General features: G+C 47.5%; 1 protein-coding gene across 9 annotated transcripts in view; it reads left to right on the forward strand.

The window, feature by feature from the left end:
* CACNA1E (calcium voltage-gated channel subunit alpha1 E) overlaps positions 1 to 16,019 on the forward strand; it is a 503,960-nt gene that overhangs the window by 210,203 nt on the left and 277,738 nt on the right. For all 9 annotated transcript variants that reach the window (XM_047705044.1, XM_047705043.1, XM_047705049.1 and 6 more), the window contains exon 5: positions 739 to 878. In XM_047705044.1, the coding sequence (XP_047561000.1) occupies positions 739 to 878 (140 nt within the window). The remainder of the gene's footprint in view (positions 1 to 738; positions 879 to 16,019) is intronic.

Raw genomic sequence — 16,019 nt, forward strand, 5'->3', positions numbered from 1 at the left:
CCCCACCCCCTCCCTTACAGTTCAGTGAGGAGTTTGTTCTTTGCTGAGGGACATGCTGGTGACAAACCCCACTGGGAGGCAGAAGGACGAGAGGACTGACCTTTCTAACTCCCGCTCCCAGAAGTTCTGAGGGCATCACAAACACTTGTGGATACACTGTGTGGTAGCCAGACAAGAAGAAAGGGCAGGAGCAAGGGCCATTAACTTCACTCCCCTGCCTAACGGATTTGGGAGTGAGAGGGAGAAAGAAGGGTGCTCAAAGCCTATGTGCATTCATAGTGCTGAACTTTGTAGGTGTCGTGTCCGTATTCTCCTTAAAGCAAGGAGTCACGTGTCTAGCGTATTCTCCCAACAGAGGGCAAACTAATTGCTTAAAATCTAAATGTATGTATAAGCGGCTTCAGCCTAATTACCTGCAAAAGAGAACCCTTGAGCTTGCAGGATAAGTGAAGGCCAGCAGTGGAAGGCCAGGGTGAAGCCAGAAACATCAGCCACTCTCCTGGGAAGAAGTCTGGCTTGACTGTGACCCCCATACCCATCCCTTCCGGCAGCTGGCTCCCCCAGGCTTCCCGTGCTCTTGTGCACTCCCTGAGTCCTTCAGCGAGTGCACTCACTTCCCACTAGTACTCAGGTGTCCTGTAGGAGCGAGGAGTGGTCAGAGTAGAGAGGGTGGCTGGGGCGTGACTTTGTCTGCATTCCCTTCCCCCCTTACCAGTACCCATGCTTCTCATCCTGCAGGAGAAGACGGAACCGTATTTCATTGGGATCTTTTGCTTTGAAGCTGGTATCAAAATTGTGGCCCTGGGGTTCATCTTCCATAAGGGCTCGTACCTCCGCAATGGCTGGAATGTCATGGACTTCATCGTGGTCCTCAGTGGGTGAGTTCTCTTCCAGTCTGTCCTTTCTGGTGTGAGGGGTTGTGCCCGTGGGGTCTTGTGGTCCTGAAGTGGCTGGTAGAAGGAACCCAGGGGTGGGAAGGCAGCGCAGGGAGTAGGGTCAGAACAAAAAAGTTCAAGGACGAGATTCCTCACGGGGCTAAACCATAGGTGACCCACGTGCAGGGGGGACAGGTACTCTGTGGGGATGCTTGTGGCATTCTGTAGAGGTTACAGAACCAAGGTATGGCTGCTTCTGCTTCTGGTTTTCATTCGGTGTTTGACTAATGCTAGACACACATATCCCAGTGAGTCTTTGCACTAAAGCACACAGCTTGCCCTAGCCTGAGGGGCCCCCACCAAAATGGGCCCCAAATGCCATGAGATGCAGTGTTTCCTTGAATGTTGAAGAAGAACCACCCCCCCGCAATGATATTTTCTTAACTGATAATTGAGACTTGTGTCCCGACCACAGAACTTTTTATGATTTGCAGATTTATTAATAGGAGTATAAAATTGAATCACATTAAAATATTTGATAAGTAATCCTGAATTATTGCTGATGCAGTGTCATATTTGCATTATTTAAATATTTGATAAATCATTTTTTTGAGAATGAATATAGTATGACCTCTGTTGTGGCCTATCCAATGCCATTAGCAGCATATGTGATGGCCTTGGGACTGGTGGTAATGGGCATGACTCTCTGGGCTTTTGTGGTTGCTCGCTGTTGTTTGTGTCTGGTGGCTTTTGGTGCCTGCATGGGAGGGTAGTGGCCCAGGCCTCATGGGGGAGCCGCTGGCCTGTGTGGGCATGGCTACGGCAGTAAGGGGTGTGACTTGAGAAGTCCCACACCCAGCTGCTTGCCAGACCTGTGTGGAAAAGAAGAGAATGCAGTAAAAAAGCGAGGAGGGGAATCTAGGAGCCACCATCATGACTGATCAAAAGGAGAAGGGAACAAAGAGGAAATTTGTTCCAGGGAACAGAGGAGCGGAGGTAGATAAAGTCTGAGGAAAACAAGAGCTTGGGAATGTTCGCGTCTACTCATGTCTTGTAGAACACATGCAGTACTCATACTTTTAACCTTCCCACCAATTGCGATTAAGTGAAAGAGAAGAAGTTGAAGGTGTAGAGGACTGGAATGTTCGAATGGAGCTCATAAGCAGGCAAACCCTTAGTATAGGGAACAGATAAATGGAGACGATGATGTTTAAAAACATCTGTTGTCTTACGGGCGGGTTTTCTGAAGGTTACTCTTGTAAAAAAAAAAAATTCTACTGAATATTAAACACGGCTTAGTCTATGAAGATAATTTGTACATCGTGTTTCAGAAGTGCGTGGTCATAGACAATGCAGAACACCTGGGCCATGTTTCTCATGGTTTATTTTTTTCAGGTTTATTGAGGTATGATTGACGGATGGAAATTGTATATATTTAAGGTGCGTGTTGTGATGTTTAGATACACACTGCAGAATGATTACCACAATCAAGCTAATTAACATACCCGTCATCTCACACGGTTACCTGTTTCGTGTGTGTGGTGAGATCACTTGAGCTCCACTCCGCAAATTTGAAGTGTACGGTACATTATTATTAACTGTAGTCACCGTGTGGTCACCGTGCTGGTCTCCGGGACTTACTCTTCTGGAGCTGATAGTTTGTGCTCTTGACAGGTTTCTCCCCCACTCCCAACTCCTAGCAAGTACCATTCATTTCTCTGTTACTGTGAGTTCGATTTTTTTTTTTAAGGCTCTGCATAGAAATGAGATCATGAAGTAGTTCTCTTTTCAGTGCTTGGGTTATTTCAGTTAGCATAATGCTCTCCGAGTTCATCCGTATCATCGCAAATGGCATCATTCTTTTTTTTTTAAGGCTAAATAGCATTCCTTTGTCATCCACCGATGGACTTTGAGGTTGTTTTCCTATCTTGGCTATTGTGAATAATGCTACAGTGAACATGGGGGTGTAAGTATCTCTTCAAGTTAGTGGTTTTATTTCCTTTGGTTATATACTCAGAAGTGGGATTGCTGGATTTATGGTATTCCTATTTTTAATTTTTTGAGGAGCCTCTATGCTATTTTCCATAGTGACTGTGCCAATTTAACATTCGCACCAATAGTGCGTGAGGGTTCCCTTTTCTCCGTGTCCCCGCCGAGGCTTGTTATCTTTTGACTTTTTGATAATGGCTTGGTGATGTTTTAAATGTCCCTAACATAAGTAATACTACTATATCGTGAAAGGTCTAAACGAGAATCTGAGTCCTTTAGAAATATTGTGATTCTGTCTGGGAGCAAAGTACCACATACTGTAATGCATGTGGTTTATATGTCAACATTGTGTGCGCTCTTGGTACTGTTGAGTTCTGTATGTGTCAGAGGCCATTTGAAATTTCTCATTTCACCATTTACTTATTTAGAGAGTTGCGAGTGGGCAAAGAAGAGGGGGAGGGAGAGAGACACTTAAGGAGGTTCCACACCCGGCACAGAGCCTGATGTGGGGCTCGATCTCACAATCCTGAGATCATGACCTGAGCCCAAGTCAAGAGTTGGACGCTTAACTGACCAAGCCACCCTGGTGCCCCTCATCCATTTATTTTTATTTTAAACTATTATGTGTCCATTAAACAAAATATTGGAAAGTCAAAAGAGAAAAACAGTTTATTGATGAAGAATTCAGAACTATTTGGTGGTGTTTCCTTCCAGACCTTTCAGTGCTAAGGAAGTTTTCTTTTCAATGCATATAATTTCGCGGCCTTTTGTCAAAGCCATATGGGCGTAGTACATATTACTCCATATTTTGGTAAAAATCTGTAATGCTTGACCAGCAGTTTATTACATGGATGTCCATGGAAGATGTGGACTTCTCCATTTTTAAAGATTTTATTTATTTATTTGACAGAGATCACAAGTAGGCAGAGAGGCAGGCAGAGAGAGAGGAGGAAGCAGGCTCCCTGCTGAGCAGAAACCCCAATGCGGGGCTCTATCCCAGGACCCTGGGATCACGACCCGAGTCGAAGGCAGAGTATTCAACCCACTGAGCCACCCAGGCTCCCTAACTTCTCCATTTTTACCATGATTTGACAGCGAGGTTGCCTTCTGGTTTGGGCTATTTTAGTTAATGATTAAACATGTTCCAGTGTACGTCTTTAGGATATCACATTTTGAGAGGCATCATGACAGGTCGAAGTGCTTCTAAAGGTGACTCTGCCATTCTGGTGTGGGGTCCGGCCACTAGTATGTGCGAGGGGAGGTGGAGGAACTGGACCCTTTGACAGGATGTGAGAAGACTGTTGGAAACTGAGGTACTGGCTTCCCAGAAGGGTTGCCATGGGACTTGAGGAGCGGGTTTGTAGGAATCACCAGGATCTTTCCATTAGCATGGCCAGGAAGGCCCTCTGTGTCCTCGTCCGCATGTGTCGGGGTGCACACGAGTGGGCCCAGGTGGTGACACTGAGGCCATGTCACTCATCCTCTTCATTCTCTGCCTGCCCAGCCCTCCAACCTCTTAATAGTGGCTCTTCAGACTTTGCTGAAAAGTCTCAGCTGTCCATTGGAACCAACGGGACTTTGTCCCTGTTCTTCCTGCACCTCCTGATTTCTTTCTCTCTCCTTAATTCCCATGTGAATGTGCCCCAGGGAAAGGGCTTGGTGCTAGGGTTCGTGCTGAGGGTTCCCCAGGAATGGCTGCTCGGATTTAGCCTGCAGTGCACATGGTGTGCTCACACACCACATCGCACCGCTCCCCAGCGCCCATTTCTCAAGCTGGAGCATCGTCGACGTCAGCCCGTGTCTTACAATAAGGACACGATATTGTGTAATTGACAGCACTTTTCTTCCTGTCTTTGCTAAGAAGGAACTCATGGGGCACCTTACAACTCTTGGGGTCTTAGAAGCAGTGAGATATGTTATAATACCAACCAGGTAGTCAGGCAGATCAGCCTCTTGATGTGACTCATCAAGTCCTCAGGGTGGTTAAGTGCTCTGCCCAAGGTCACTGCTTCTTGACTGCAGCTCCAGGGTCGGCACTGTGCCCTTTGACCCAGGGCTGGTGCTTTGCCTGGGACAGGCCCCTCTCCGGGCTTCCTGACATCCGCCGCCGCAGCGGTCCCTGCTGGCAGCCCCTCCCTCCCACCGGAGCTCCAGGTGTCCCCATGCATTTTCTTCCTGTGTACAGAGGGAATGACAGGTGCTGGAGCGTGACACAGTGCCTCGGGCTGAGACTGCACAACTTCTCAGCTCTCAGTGTGTGACTTGAGGAGAGGGACCGAGGGAGGAGGTGTTGAGATGTCAGACGGCTGGTTTGGTGAAAGACCTTCTATCAGTGACCTTTGCTAAGGAAGGAGTAGCTGGGGACTGGGCCCCTCTGACCTTCCCACTTCTGGTATTCTTAGGTCTGTAAGTTGAGAGAGTTCATGGTTTAGGAAGTTAATGTATGTGCTTTATTCATCTAAGGCTCATAATCCCCCAAATGAGGTCTTGTTATCCTCATTTCATAGATGAAGAAAACAGGTTCGGGGAGGGTATGTGACTTACTAGAAACTCCTCGATCCAGGACTTGAGCCGACATCTGCTGGCCCCAGGGTCCTTCTTCACACTCATTCCTGCACACTGTCAGCCACCTGCCAAGCTCACGGGCTCTGTGTGTCGTATGCAATCTCTGTGAGGGTGTGTTCCTTCAGATCCCTTGATGCAATGTGGGGTGCGTGGGGCGGGGCATGATTTGGCAAATATCCCCATCCCAGAGCTGCAACTTCCCACGTGACTTGAGGAGGGCCAGAGTCCCATATGTCCATCCTAAGACTTCTCTCTGTGGTTAAGAAGGCCTGTAGCTCAGCTCTTGTGGGGTTAATGTATAAAAGCTGAATCACAAGTTCATTAATAGGCTTGTTCGTTCATTCACGCATTTACCCATTTTTTGAACAAACTTGTATCATGGAGCACTCAAGCAAGGGCTAGGACTGTGACACACCAAAGTTAATGTATTCTCATTTCTCCTAAAAGACAGTGGAATTTGCCGTTCCTTTAACAAACTAGTACCTTACATAACTTGGGATCTCTTGTATTGGTAACAATTCAGGACATGCGGTGTCTAAACATTTGTTAGGCCACCTGGAAAATTCTAAAGTATTTGAAGTCATTATCCTCTATTAGTCATTATAATAAATCATAGTACCTGGAAGAGATGGGTGAGTGATAGAGGAGGATGAGAACTCAGAGATGCTCCTAAGCTGCTAAGAATAGGGAAGTAAGGACAAGGACTGTCTTTCTTTCTTTCTTTTTTTAAATTTAAATTTATTTTTTTTTCGGTGCTCCAAAATTCATTGTTTATGCACCACACCCAGTGCTCCATGCAATACATGCCCTCCATAATACATACCACCACCCCTTGCCTCCAAAACCCTCAGTTTGTTTCTCATAGTCCATAGTCTCTCATGGTTCATCTCCCCCTCCGATTTCCCCCGACTCCCTTCTCCTCTCCTTTTCCCAGTGTCCTCTGTGTTATTTCTTATGCTCCACAAGTAAGTGAAACCATATGATAATTGACTCTCTCTGATTGACTTATTTCACTCAGCATAGTCTCCTCCAATCCCGTCCATGTTGATACAAAAGTTGGGTATTCATCTTTTCTGATGGAGGCGTCATACTTCATTGTATATATGGACCACATCTTCCTTATCCATTTGTCCGTTGAAGGGCATCTGGGCTCTTTCCACAGTTTGGTTACCATGGCCATTGCCGCTATGAACATTGGGGTACAGATGGCCCTTCTTTTCACTACATCTGTGTCTTTGGGGTAAATACCCAGTTGTTCAATTGCAGGGTCATAGAGTAGCTCTATTTTTAATTTCTTAAGGAATCTCCACACTGTTTTCCAGAGTGGCTGCACCAACTTGCATTCCCACCAACAGTGTAAGAGGGTTCCCCTTTCTCCATATCCTCTCCAACACACAAATGGCTAACAGACACATGAAAAAATATTGATCATCATTTGCCATCAGGGAGATTCAAATCAAAATCACATTGAGATATCACCTTAGAGCAGTTAGAATGGGCAAAATCAACAAGACCAGAAACAACAAGTGTTGGAGGACTGTCTTTCAACACTATTCCTCTCTGTAGCCTCAGGGCCTGGATTGTAGTAGGTAAATGTTAATTGAATTGAATCCTTTGCTTCATCCCAGAATCTCTCATCACCTATAGGATGCAAAAGAGAGTACCGAGGGAAGCCTGGGCCTGGGCGTAGGGAAGTGTTTTCTGTTACCAGTCCTTCACCTTAATCTACAACGTCTCTCTCACGTAGCTATGACTCGTCCCAGCTGGCTCCCATTCTGATCGCTCTGTTAGAGAAAGGAGAGCTGGGAATTCAGTCTCTAGGTTAGTAAGAGTTACAGGGTTCTAGTCACTTGGGCCTGTTTACAGGGTTCTCAGTGTTACCTTTTGGGGATTGCTTCCTGGGTGATGGGGTTGAGGGTAGCGTGAGGGCGGAATATTGAAGACCCAGCCTTCTAGACGTAGCTATAGGGGCTGGTAAGGGGAAAGCAACAGGAGTGGGTCACCTGCCATTTGCTGTACAATGAAAGCTGCTATTTGTTAATCCACATGCCAAAGACTGTAGTATGTAATCCCACATGCACACGTATGTATGTATGTATGTTGTTACTGCTCAGAGCATGCTGTGCCAGCAGTTTTGGCATCCTTACTGTGGGAGATGACCTGTTTTTTTTTTTTTTTAATTTATTTGACAGACAGATCACAAGTAGGCAGAGAGGCAGGCAGAGAGAGAGACAGGAGGAGGAGGCAGGCTCCCCGCTGAGCAGAGAGCCCCATGCGGGACTAGATCCCAGGACCCTGAGATCATGACCTGAGCCGAAGGCAGAGGCTTTAACCACTGAGCCACCCAGGCGCCCCGAGATGACCTGTTTTGACTGTTCCCTTAACTGTGAGTGTCTGGGTGCAAGCCCTGGAGAGTGGGTAGGTGTATCTGAGCTTGGGGCTTTTCCTCTTTTTTTTCTACTGAGCCCCTTACTCCACCCTTCTGTCTTCCTTCACGAGACGTGATTGCACACCCACAGTGTGCCAGGCACTATGCTCGGTGTGCATGGGTGTGGGTGGGCTGGGGCTGAGTGTCCCGCATCGAGAACCACGTATCATGAAAACCAAGAGGAAGGGCACCAACCTACCTTTGGGCGGAGGGTTGGGGCAAACTTTCCGAAAGAAGTAACATTTAAATTCGGCTACAAGATGGGCAGGTGGGACTTAGACAAGGAAGAGGAGGTTTTCGGGGGAAGGAACGCTTCGTCCAAATCCTTGCAGTGGCGAGAGGGAGAGTAAGCAGGACTGTTCTGGGGTGTTGGCCGGTGGCGTCTGAGAGCTGAGCCTGGAGGTCTGCAGGAGCCCAAGCCGGCCTGGCCCGGGAGCCCGAGCTTTAGCCGGGGTGGGGGGCAGTGGGGAACCCCTGCAGGCTTTGAGCCGGACTGGAATGATGCGTTCTAACTCTGCACAGGACTTCTTTATCCTGGAAACAATCCACTCTGAGGTCTTGGCAGGGAGATGGGAAGGGAGCCATGGCCATGTCTTGGGCCGCAGTTTGGGGGGATGTGCATAACCAAGCTGAGAGAGGATAGATAAAGGAAGAGGGAGCAGGAAAGAGAAAAGCCAGAGGACATGCGGGGGGCTGCCAGCGCAGGTCCCCAGCTTCTCTGGAGCAGCACACGCCGAGTGCTTCAGCCTGAAGCCTGTTGGGAGGAGGATGGTATCTGGAGCTAAATATACATTGATAGGTATTTTTAGAGGGTTTCTGTAAGGAGGCCGCCCTAATACACGAGTTTCCTGAGCAGCTACAGATCGAGGAAAGCAGTTTCCCGGTGGGAGCCCCGTCTCCAGTGCCGAGAATGTGGGGGAGGTGTTGCGAACGCAGTCCCGGGGCCCCCTGCCCGATTTAAACCTCTGTGGTAATAGTACCACAACACTTGTATTTATATACCGTGAGCCTGGCAGGATTTACAGACCCGCCCTGTGCTCATCCTCTCTGCTCTCCGTGGGTGAAGCAGGGAGGTGGGGGCACGGGAGGGCTGGGTAAGGGGAGGGGGCATTGGAGCTTGTCATTTGGGAGATGGAGAAACTGAGGCTGGGTGAGGAGATGTGAGGGCTTGACTCTGGAGGAGCTGAGTCAGGGCAAGGGAACAAGCACTCTGGTGCCCTAATGCTGATGGCGGGGTGCTCTGCTGACCCTCATGCTGGACTGCTTCTCGGGTTCTTGTTCCCGGCACAGTTGGTGACTGCTCGCCCGGACATATCCATGTCCTCAGGGACTGTCATTTCTAACCCCACACTGGGGGCACACGGCTGCGGCTTGCGGCAGCTCCTTTCATCAGAACATTATTATTACTACTTTTTAAAGTGCGTTTTCCTCCAGATAGATGAATGATGGGAAGGCTGGAGTTAGAACAAGGAATTTTGTTTCTCGTGGAGCTTAGAGATCTCTCAGCTCTGTGCCAGTGAGAAACCCAGTTCCTTCAGGGAGACTCTGAAGGAGGGTCGTGGTAGTGGACAGGTGGGTGAGTTGGGATTACTCCTTGAGTGCTGGGTAATTGTCCTTTCATTTATGAAAGGACATTTTTTTCTATATTGAGAATTATCTTTGAGTCACTCAAAAGATATTTATTGAGCAGCTACTATGTTCTGGTTTTGGCATCATTTCTCTTTCCTGATAGGCTGCTTCTTGCCTCCTCCACTGACTGATGGAAGCTGGAACTGGAGAGAACCGAGTAAGGCCTGAATTGGCCGAGGTGTTAATAAGGAGGAGGTGGGAGAGGGAGTGGAAGCTTCAGAATCCATGCGGAGGTCGGTTTGGGGCTATTTTTCTGGCTTTACGTCCATTCCGAACAGCTTAGAGAAAATATGATGGCCAGTTGCTTTCTAAGTCAGACTGTGTCTCTCCTAGGGCCCTCCAGTGCGTGCCCTCCGGTGCGTGCCCTCTTCCACATGTGTGAGTGTGTGTAGGAGAGCGTGGCAGCAGGGCGTTCTACGGCATGTCTGCAAAGCAGAGATGGATGTAGCATAAATATTCATTCTGTAGGTTTACCAGGTAGGCTTCTGAATTGAGGGGAGTGTTTACATTTGCCTTCTGTGGCTGACGCACGTCCCCTCACCTGGGCAGAGAGGTGTCCCCTGGAGTCTGTGTTGCAGATGGAGTCCACCGTGAAGCTCAAGTTCATCCGTGTGAAATGTGCAGTTCAGCAGCACTATTTAATGCACGTATCCCTGAAGTCAGGAGCTAGCAGAGGTGATGAGTGCAGAATGGTTGCCCACAGGAGGGATTGAGGAAGCAGGACAGGTGTTGAAAGGAAAAAGAAGGTGTACAGATCTTTAAAGAGAACACACAAAGGAAAGTGGAGTTTACAGTTATAAAATTTGATTACTGAATTTCAGATTTAGGAGGATGCTAAATTGCCCTGGCTTTCCCTTATTTATTTATTTTTTAAGGTTTTTTTTAAATTTAAGAGTGAGAAGGAGCAGTGGGGAGGGGCAGAGGGAGGGAACGAGAGAGAGAAGCAGACCCCCCGCAGAGCAAGGAGGCAGACGTGGGGCTCAATGCCAGGACCCAGAGATCATGCATGACCTGAGCCAGAGGCAGACACGTAACAGGCTGAGCCACCCAGGTGCCCCTTGGCTTTCCCTTATTTATTATCTGTCACAGAAGAGCAAACGGAGGCCCCAGAGGCCAAGCAACTTGTGGAGGGTGTCATAGCCGGATCGCGGTGAACAGGGACCCGCCGCCTGGTTTGTGGTTGTGCCCCACTGTCCCTGATAGTGGGAAGCTGCTGCTACTTGATTGTGCTTAGACCGTTCAGCTGGGGTGGGAGGAAACAAATACGATTTTTTATTAGCTGGAGGATATATGCGGATCTTCTATGGAAACAGTTTAATCTAGTGGACTGAATGTTTCGGGGCTCGTGGGCTCTGGTCCTGACACTACAATGCATTGTCTCCGTGATGCTGGGTGACACTTCAATGATCCCTGCCTCAGTTTCCTTTGTGAAGTGAGGACAACATTGGCTCTAACTTTTTCACTGTGTCTTATGACAAGCGAATGAAACAATGACAATGCCGGTGTTGATGGTGATGGCTCCCATTCCACCAGGCGCTCACATGTCTTATTTTATTTGTTTATTTAAAAAAATTTTTTTTTAATTTTTTTAATTTCTTTTCAGTGTTCCAGAATTCATTGTTTATGCATCACACCCAGTGCTCCATGCAATGCATGCCCTCCTTAATACCCAGCACCAGGCTCACCCAACCTCCCGTCCTCTGCCCCTTCAAGACCCTCAGATTGTTCCTCAGAGTCCACAGTCTCTCATGGTTCGTCTCCCCCTCCAATTTCCCCCAACTCCCTTCTCTTCTCCATTTCCCCATGTCCTCCGTGTTATCTATTATGCTCCACAAGTAAGTGAAACCATATGATACTTGACTCTCTCTGCTTGACTTATTTCACTCAGCATAATCTCTTCTAGTCCCGTCCATGTTGATACAAAAGTTGGGTATTCATCCTTTCTGATGGAGGCATCATACTCCATAGTGTATATGGACCACATCTTCCTCATCCATTCGTCTGTTGAAGGACATCTTGGTTCTTTCCACAGTTTGGCAACTATGGCTATTGCTGCTGTGAACATTGGGGCACAGATGGCCCTTCTTTTCACTACATCAGTATCTTCAGGGTAAACACCCAGTAGTGCAATTGCAGGGTCTTAGGGAAGCTCTATTTTTAATTTCTTAAGGAATCTCCACAGTTTTCCAAAGTGGCTGCACCAACTTGCATTCCCACCAATAGTGTAAGAGGGTTCCCCTTTCTCCACATCCTCTCCAACACACGTTGTTTATTGTCTTGTTGATTTTGGCCATTCTGACTGGTGTAAGGTGTTATCTCAGTGTGGTTTTGATTTGAATCTCCCTGATGGCTAGTGATGATGAACATTTTCTCATGTGTCTGTTAGCCATGGCTAACATGTCTTATTTTAAATGGGAAAGCCTTCATGCTGCGTCTCAGCCCTGGTACAGGTCATTTTAAATTGGAAGGGGAGGTGAACCATGAGAGACTATGGACTCTGAAAAACAATCTGAAGGGTTTGAAGAGGTGGGGGGTGGGAGGTTGGGGGAACCAGGTGGTGGGTATTAGAGAGGGCACGATTGCATGGAGCACTGGGTGTGGTACAAAAACAATGAATACTGTTATGTTGAAAATAAATTTAAAAAATGATAAAAAAAAATGTAGGAATGCAGCAAGGCTGACAACTGTCTCCATTTCGCAGTTGAGGCAACCAATGCTCAAAGGGGCTACGTCAGGTGCTTTGTACCCAAATAGCTACGAAGGGCAGGGAATGCCATTTTAATTCCGTTACCAACAATTCCAGAGCCCACGCTCTATCACCCTCTGAGGCCCAGCGGCCTCAGCAAAAGTGCCCCGAAAGGCAATGAAACAAAATAGCAAATCAGTGAGCAGTGATACCTTCCCCAGGACAGTGATAATATGAAGATAAATGCTAAAATACACATAAAGCACCTTAAAAAAAAAGGTGTATAAACAATGAAAGTATCCAAAATACTCTGGTTCTGTAGCGCTCATTTAGCACAGTCATTTATCTCCATAAAACTTGCGGCCACAGAGACAAGTTTCACTACAGTCTACTGCAAATTCCAAAACTGTGGCTAATTAAACGATTTCCATTGCTTGTCATTTTGTTTCACGACTGACGTTTACTGCAACTTGAATGTGGAATCTCTCTCACTTCCTTTTGGTAGCGTGTCTAATCTCATCAGAATTGATCAAATCCTTCCACAGTGATTATCAACAACAACAAAGAAAGTCCAAGAGTAACAGCTGGAACAGAGGCCTTCATTTTTCATCTTTACCGATGATGAAAACCCTGCATTACTCAGATTCCCTGGCCCCCTGCATTTAATTAATTAATTAATTAATTAATTAATATTTTGGCTTCATCTTCTGGCCCGCCATTTCTCCTCTCTCCTTCATACAGATATACACAGGTTAGAGGGGTCTGGTTGTTACAAAGGAGGGCTGAAGAGAATGTCCCTCTTCCCTCAGTCGGAATGCCCCATCAGAGAGCTCTAGTTACCGCTCTGAGGAGAGCTGACTGGGAAGACCGAGCTCCAGTGTCCTCCAACCCTGTCTTTCATTTCCTTCTGTTTCTGCTGCCACTCTTCTGTCAGAAGCCTGGGCCGTGGTGACACAGTGGTTAGGAGAGGAGCTCAAGGCCATGCCTTTCTCCCTGGATTGTAACTCTGGGACAGTGACTGGGAGGCTGAGTGACAGGTGTGGCTAGTTCACAATTTGAGGTGACATTTGCGTTGAAGTCTCATGATTTACGTCACTGTGGGGGTCCCATGTATCTCACCTCCTCCTCCCACCCCTGTGGAGCCCAGCTGGGCTTATGGCGTTGGTCCTTAGCCCAGGGCCACATAACTGGCCATGGGGAGACAAAATGAAACGGACGGATCTGCTGTGTCTTTGCTGTTGGGTCTGAGTCAAAAGTCTGGGTGAAAAGGGATGACCAGGGTGAGGTCTGTTCCAGCTTGCCCACCGAGGGCTGAACATGCCTTGCACCCACATCTGAAACCTGGAGGGGTTTCAGGTTCCAGGGGGTTCAGATTCCAGGGAAGACCTGGAGGGGCCAGTCGAAGACAGGGAGGAAGGAAGGGTGGAGGTGGCCCGTATGCGTCGAGCACCTTCCATGTTCCGCACATTGTGCTGACTCCGAGGGATATGGCCATGGAGAGAGATGTCCTTTCTGTTGTCTTAGAGCTTGCCACCCAGTACAGAAGACAGATGTTAAATATACTTAAATTTAATAGTTTTTAAAGTGCTCCCAAGGAGACCTGTTAGGAGGCTGGGAGGGTTTTAAACTGGGAACCTAACCTAATCTGAGGGAGGACGTACAAGGAGTTGCTGTTGATGTGGAAGGTTGGAGACAAGAGGGAAGGGGGTGGGATGAAGAGGGTAGAGGCAGAGGATAGGGCAGCTGTGAAGGGCTAGAGGTGGGAGAGCTTGGCAGGTCTGGGAAACAGAAGACCAACAGGCCTGTCACATTGTGATGGAGATGAGGGTAAGTTGAGGGAGGCTGGAGAAGGGGGCGGGGGCCACGTCATTCAGGGTCACATTGCATTACCAGGGGCATTACATGGAATGCCACTGCGTGGTTTGAAGTAGGAAAGTGGACCCGTTTGCAGCACATGAATGGGGATGGGACAATAGAACCACTTCCCTGAATGTCTCTGTGTCTGTTCAAAATTAGGGACACACAATTAGTGTCCTCCAAGAGTCCCTCTCTTCTGTCTTGCCTCCTCCTTCCAGCACTGCCCTCAACTATAATTTTGTTTAACCTTTTGGAGTTGTACCAAAACCCCGTCAGCAGACCTTATAATCTAGCCCATTATATGCTAAAGATCTGTTCATCTTGCCCAGAGCGGAGACATAGTCCTGCCTTCTGGGTTCTCAGTTTGAGCATCTCCTACTGATTCAAATAATGAGTAAGAATTGATGAGTGTGTGGGCTTTTATTTTTGATATTCAGTGGAGACATTATTTTAAAAATGCTTTTGCGAGAACATTGCTATATGATTATTATGATTTTTATTTTTCTGATAGAACAATAGTCAAAAGATCAAGCCAACCCACATGCTTGTTTATGGGATGTTTCTCTTTTTTTCCTGCCTTCTAAGCCTGTGACACCTCATGATGCTAGATCTGGATCCCAGTTGAACTCTGGTTAGTAACCACCATAAACACAACATTTTGTGATTTAGGGGCTCCATCCGGCGAGAGCTCACAGTGCTCTGTAGTTCACCATCGACTCACTCCTTATTTGGAAGAGGGAAATAGAGGCCTCCCCCTGGTTCCCTTTCTGGGTAAGTGTTGTAGTCTCTGTTCTAGAGACAGGTCACCCAGATGGATGCTTCACAGCTAGTCTCCTGTGCTGGAGATGGGGAGGTGCTCACTGCTGTCCCCAGTCTTTCCTAATTACTACTTCAATCCCACATCCTCTCTCCTGAGGAGCACAGCCCACTCCTTCGTGTTCTAGCTTCCTCCTCTCTGTTCTTGCCTTGTCCTCTCCTGCCTCTCCCTCGCCCTTCTCTGTTTTCATTTCTCACGCTCGTTCAAAATAAAAGATTGGGTAAGGGGGAGGCAGGTGCCATGGAGGGTGGGGTGTGTGCGTACGTGTGTGTGTGTGTGTGTGTGTGTGTGTGATAGAGAGAAGATGACAATTCTCACTGACTCCTTAAAGTTTTATCAGAGTGACTTTGACATCAGCCTCTCTTCTCCAACAAACAAATCCAAGTTTGGGGTGTGTCCTCTCTGTTGGGAATATGATAACTCAAAGGTCTGACCAGCTGCTACTGCAGATGAGGGAGAAGGGACTTCCCTGACTTCAACTCCCCTGAGTGGTGCCTGACCAGATACCAGACCGAAGCTACACACCAAGAAAGCACCCAGAAGTTCACATTTTAGGAGCACAGATAGACGGTGAAGGCAGAAATATACCTAAAGTGTCACCTAGCTATTCCAGTGGTTTTCAGTCTGTGGGCCCTGGGACTCTGGAGAGCCCTGGAGTTACTGCCGTGGGTGGCAGATCCATGGCCACATCCAGTATTGGCTGTTTGCTGAACGACGTCTCCCACAACATGTACCACAGCATTGTTCTTCTGAAGCGTGTGGGTGCCATTGTGATTTAGAAAAAATAAATGTATTCAAAAGCATTGTTGAATAAATAGTGATTTTTTTTTTCTTTTAGCCGATAGTACTCTGTGGACAAGCAAAGCTGAATTCCTATTTCTGCTCTGCTCGTTAGTAGCTCAGTGGTTGTAGGCAAGTGACCCAGCTTCTGAAAGCCTCAGTGCCTAGAGGACATTTATAGAGGATCTCTATAAAAAAGAGGTGTTAGTAGCGGCGGATACGGACATCTATTTAACACAGTTGTTATGGGGTTATACTCATGAAATAGTGCCTCCAGGGGGCAAAGTGGGTTTTAGATTTTGACATTATAAGGGAGCCTCATGCTTGAAAGGATAAGAACGGATCCAGTGTGACCCCTTGTTACAGAAGAAGGAGCTGAGGCCCGGAGAGGGG

The sequence above is a fragment of the Lutra lutra genome, chromosome 15 (genome assembly GCF_902655055.1).
Source record: "Lutra lutra chromosome 15, mLutLut1.2, whole genome shotgun sequence".
NCBI lineage: Eukaryota > Metazoa > Chordata > Mammalia > Carnivora > Mustelidae > Lutra > Lutra lutra.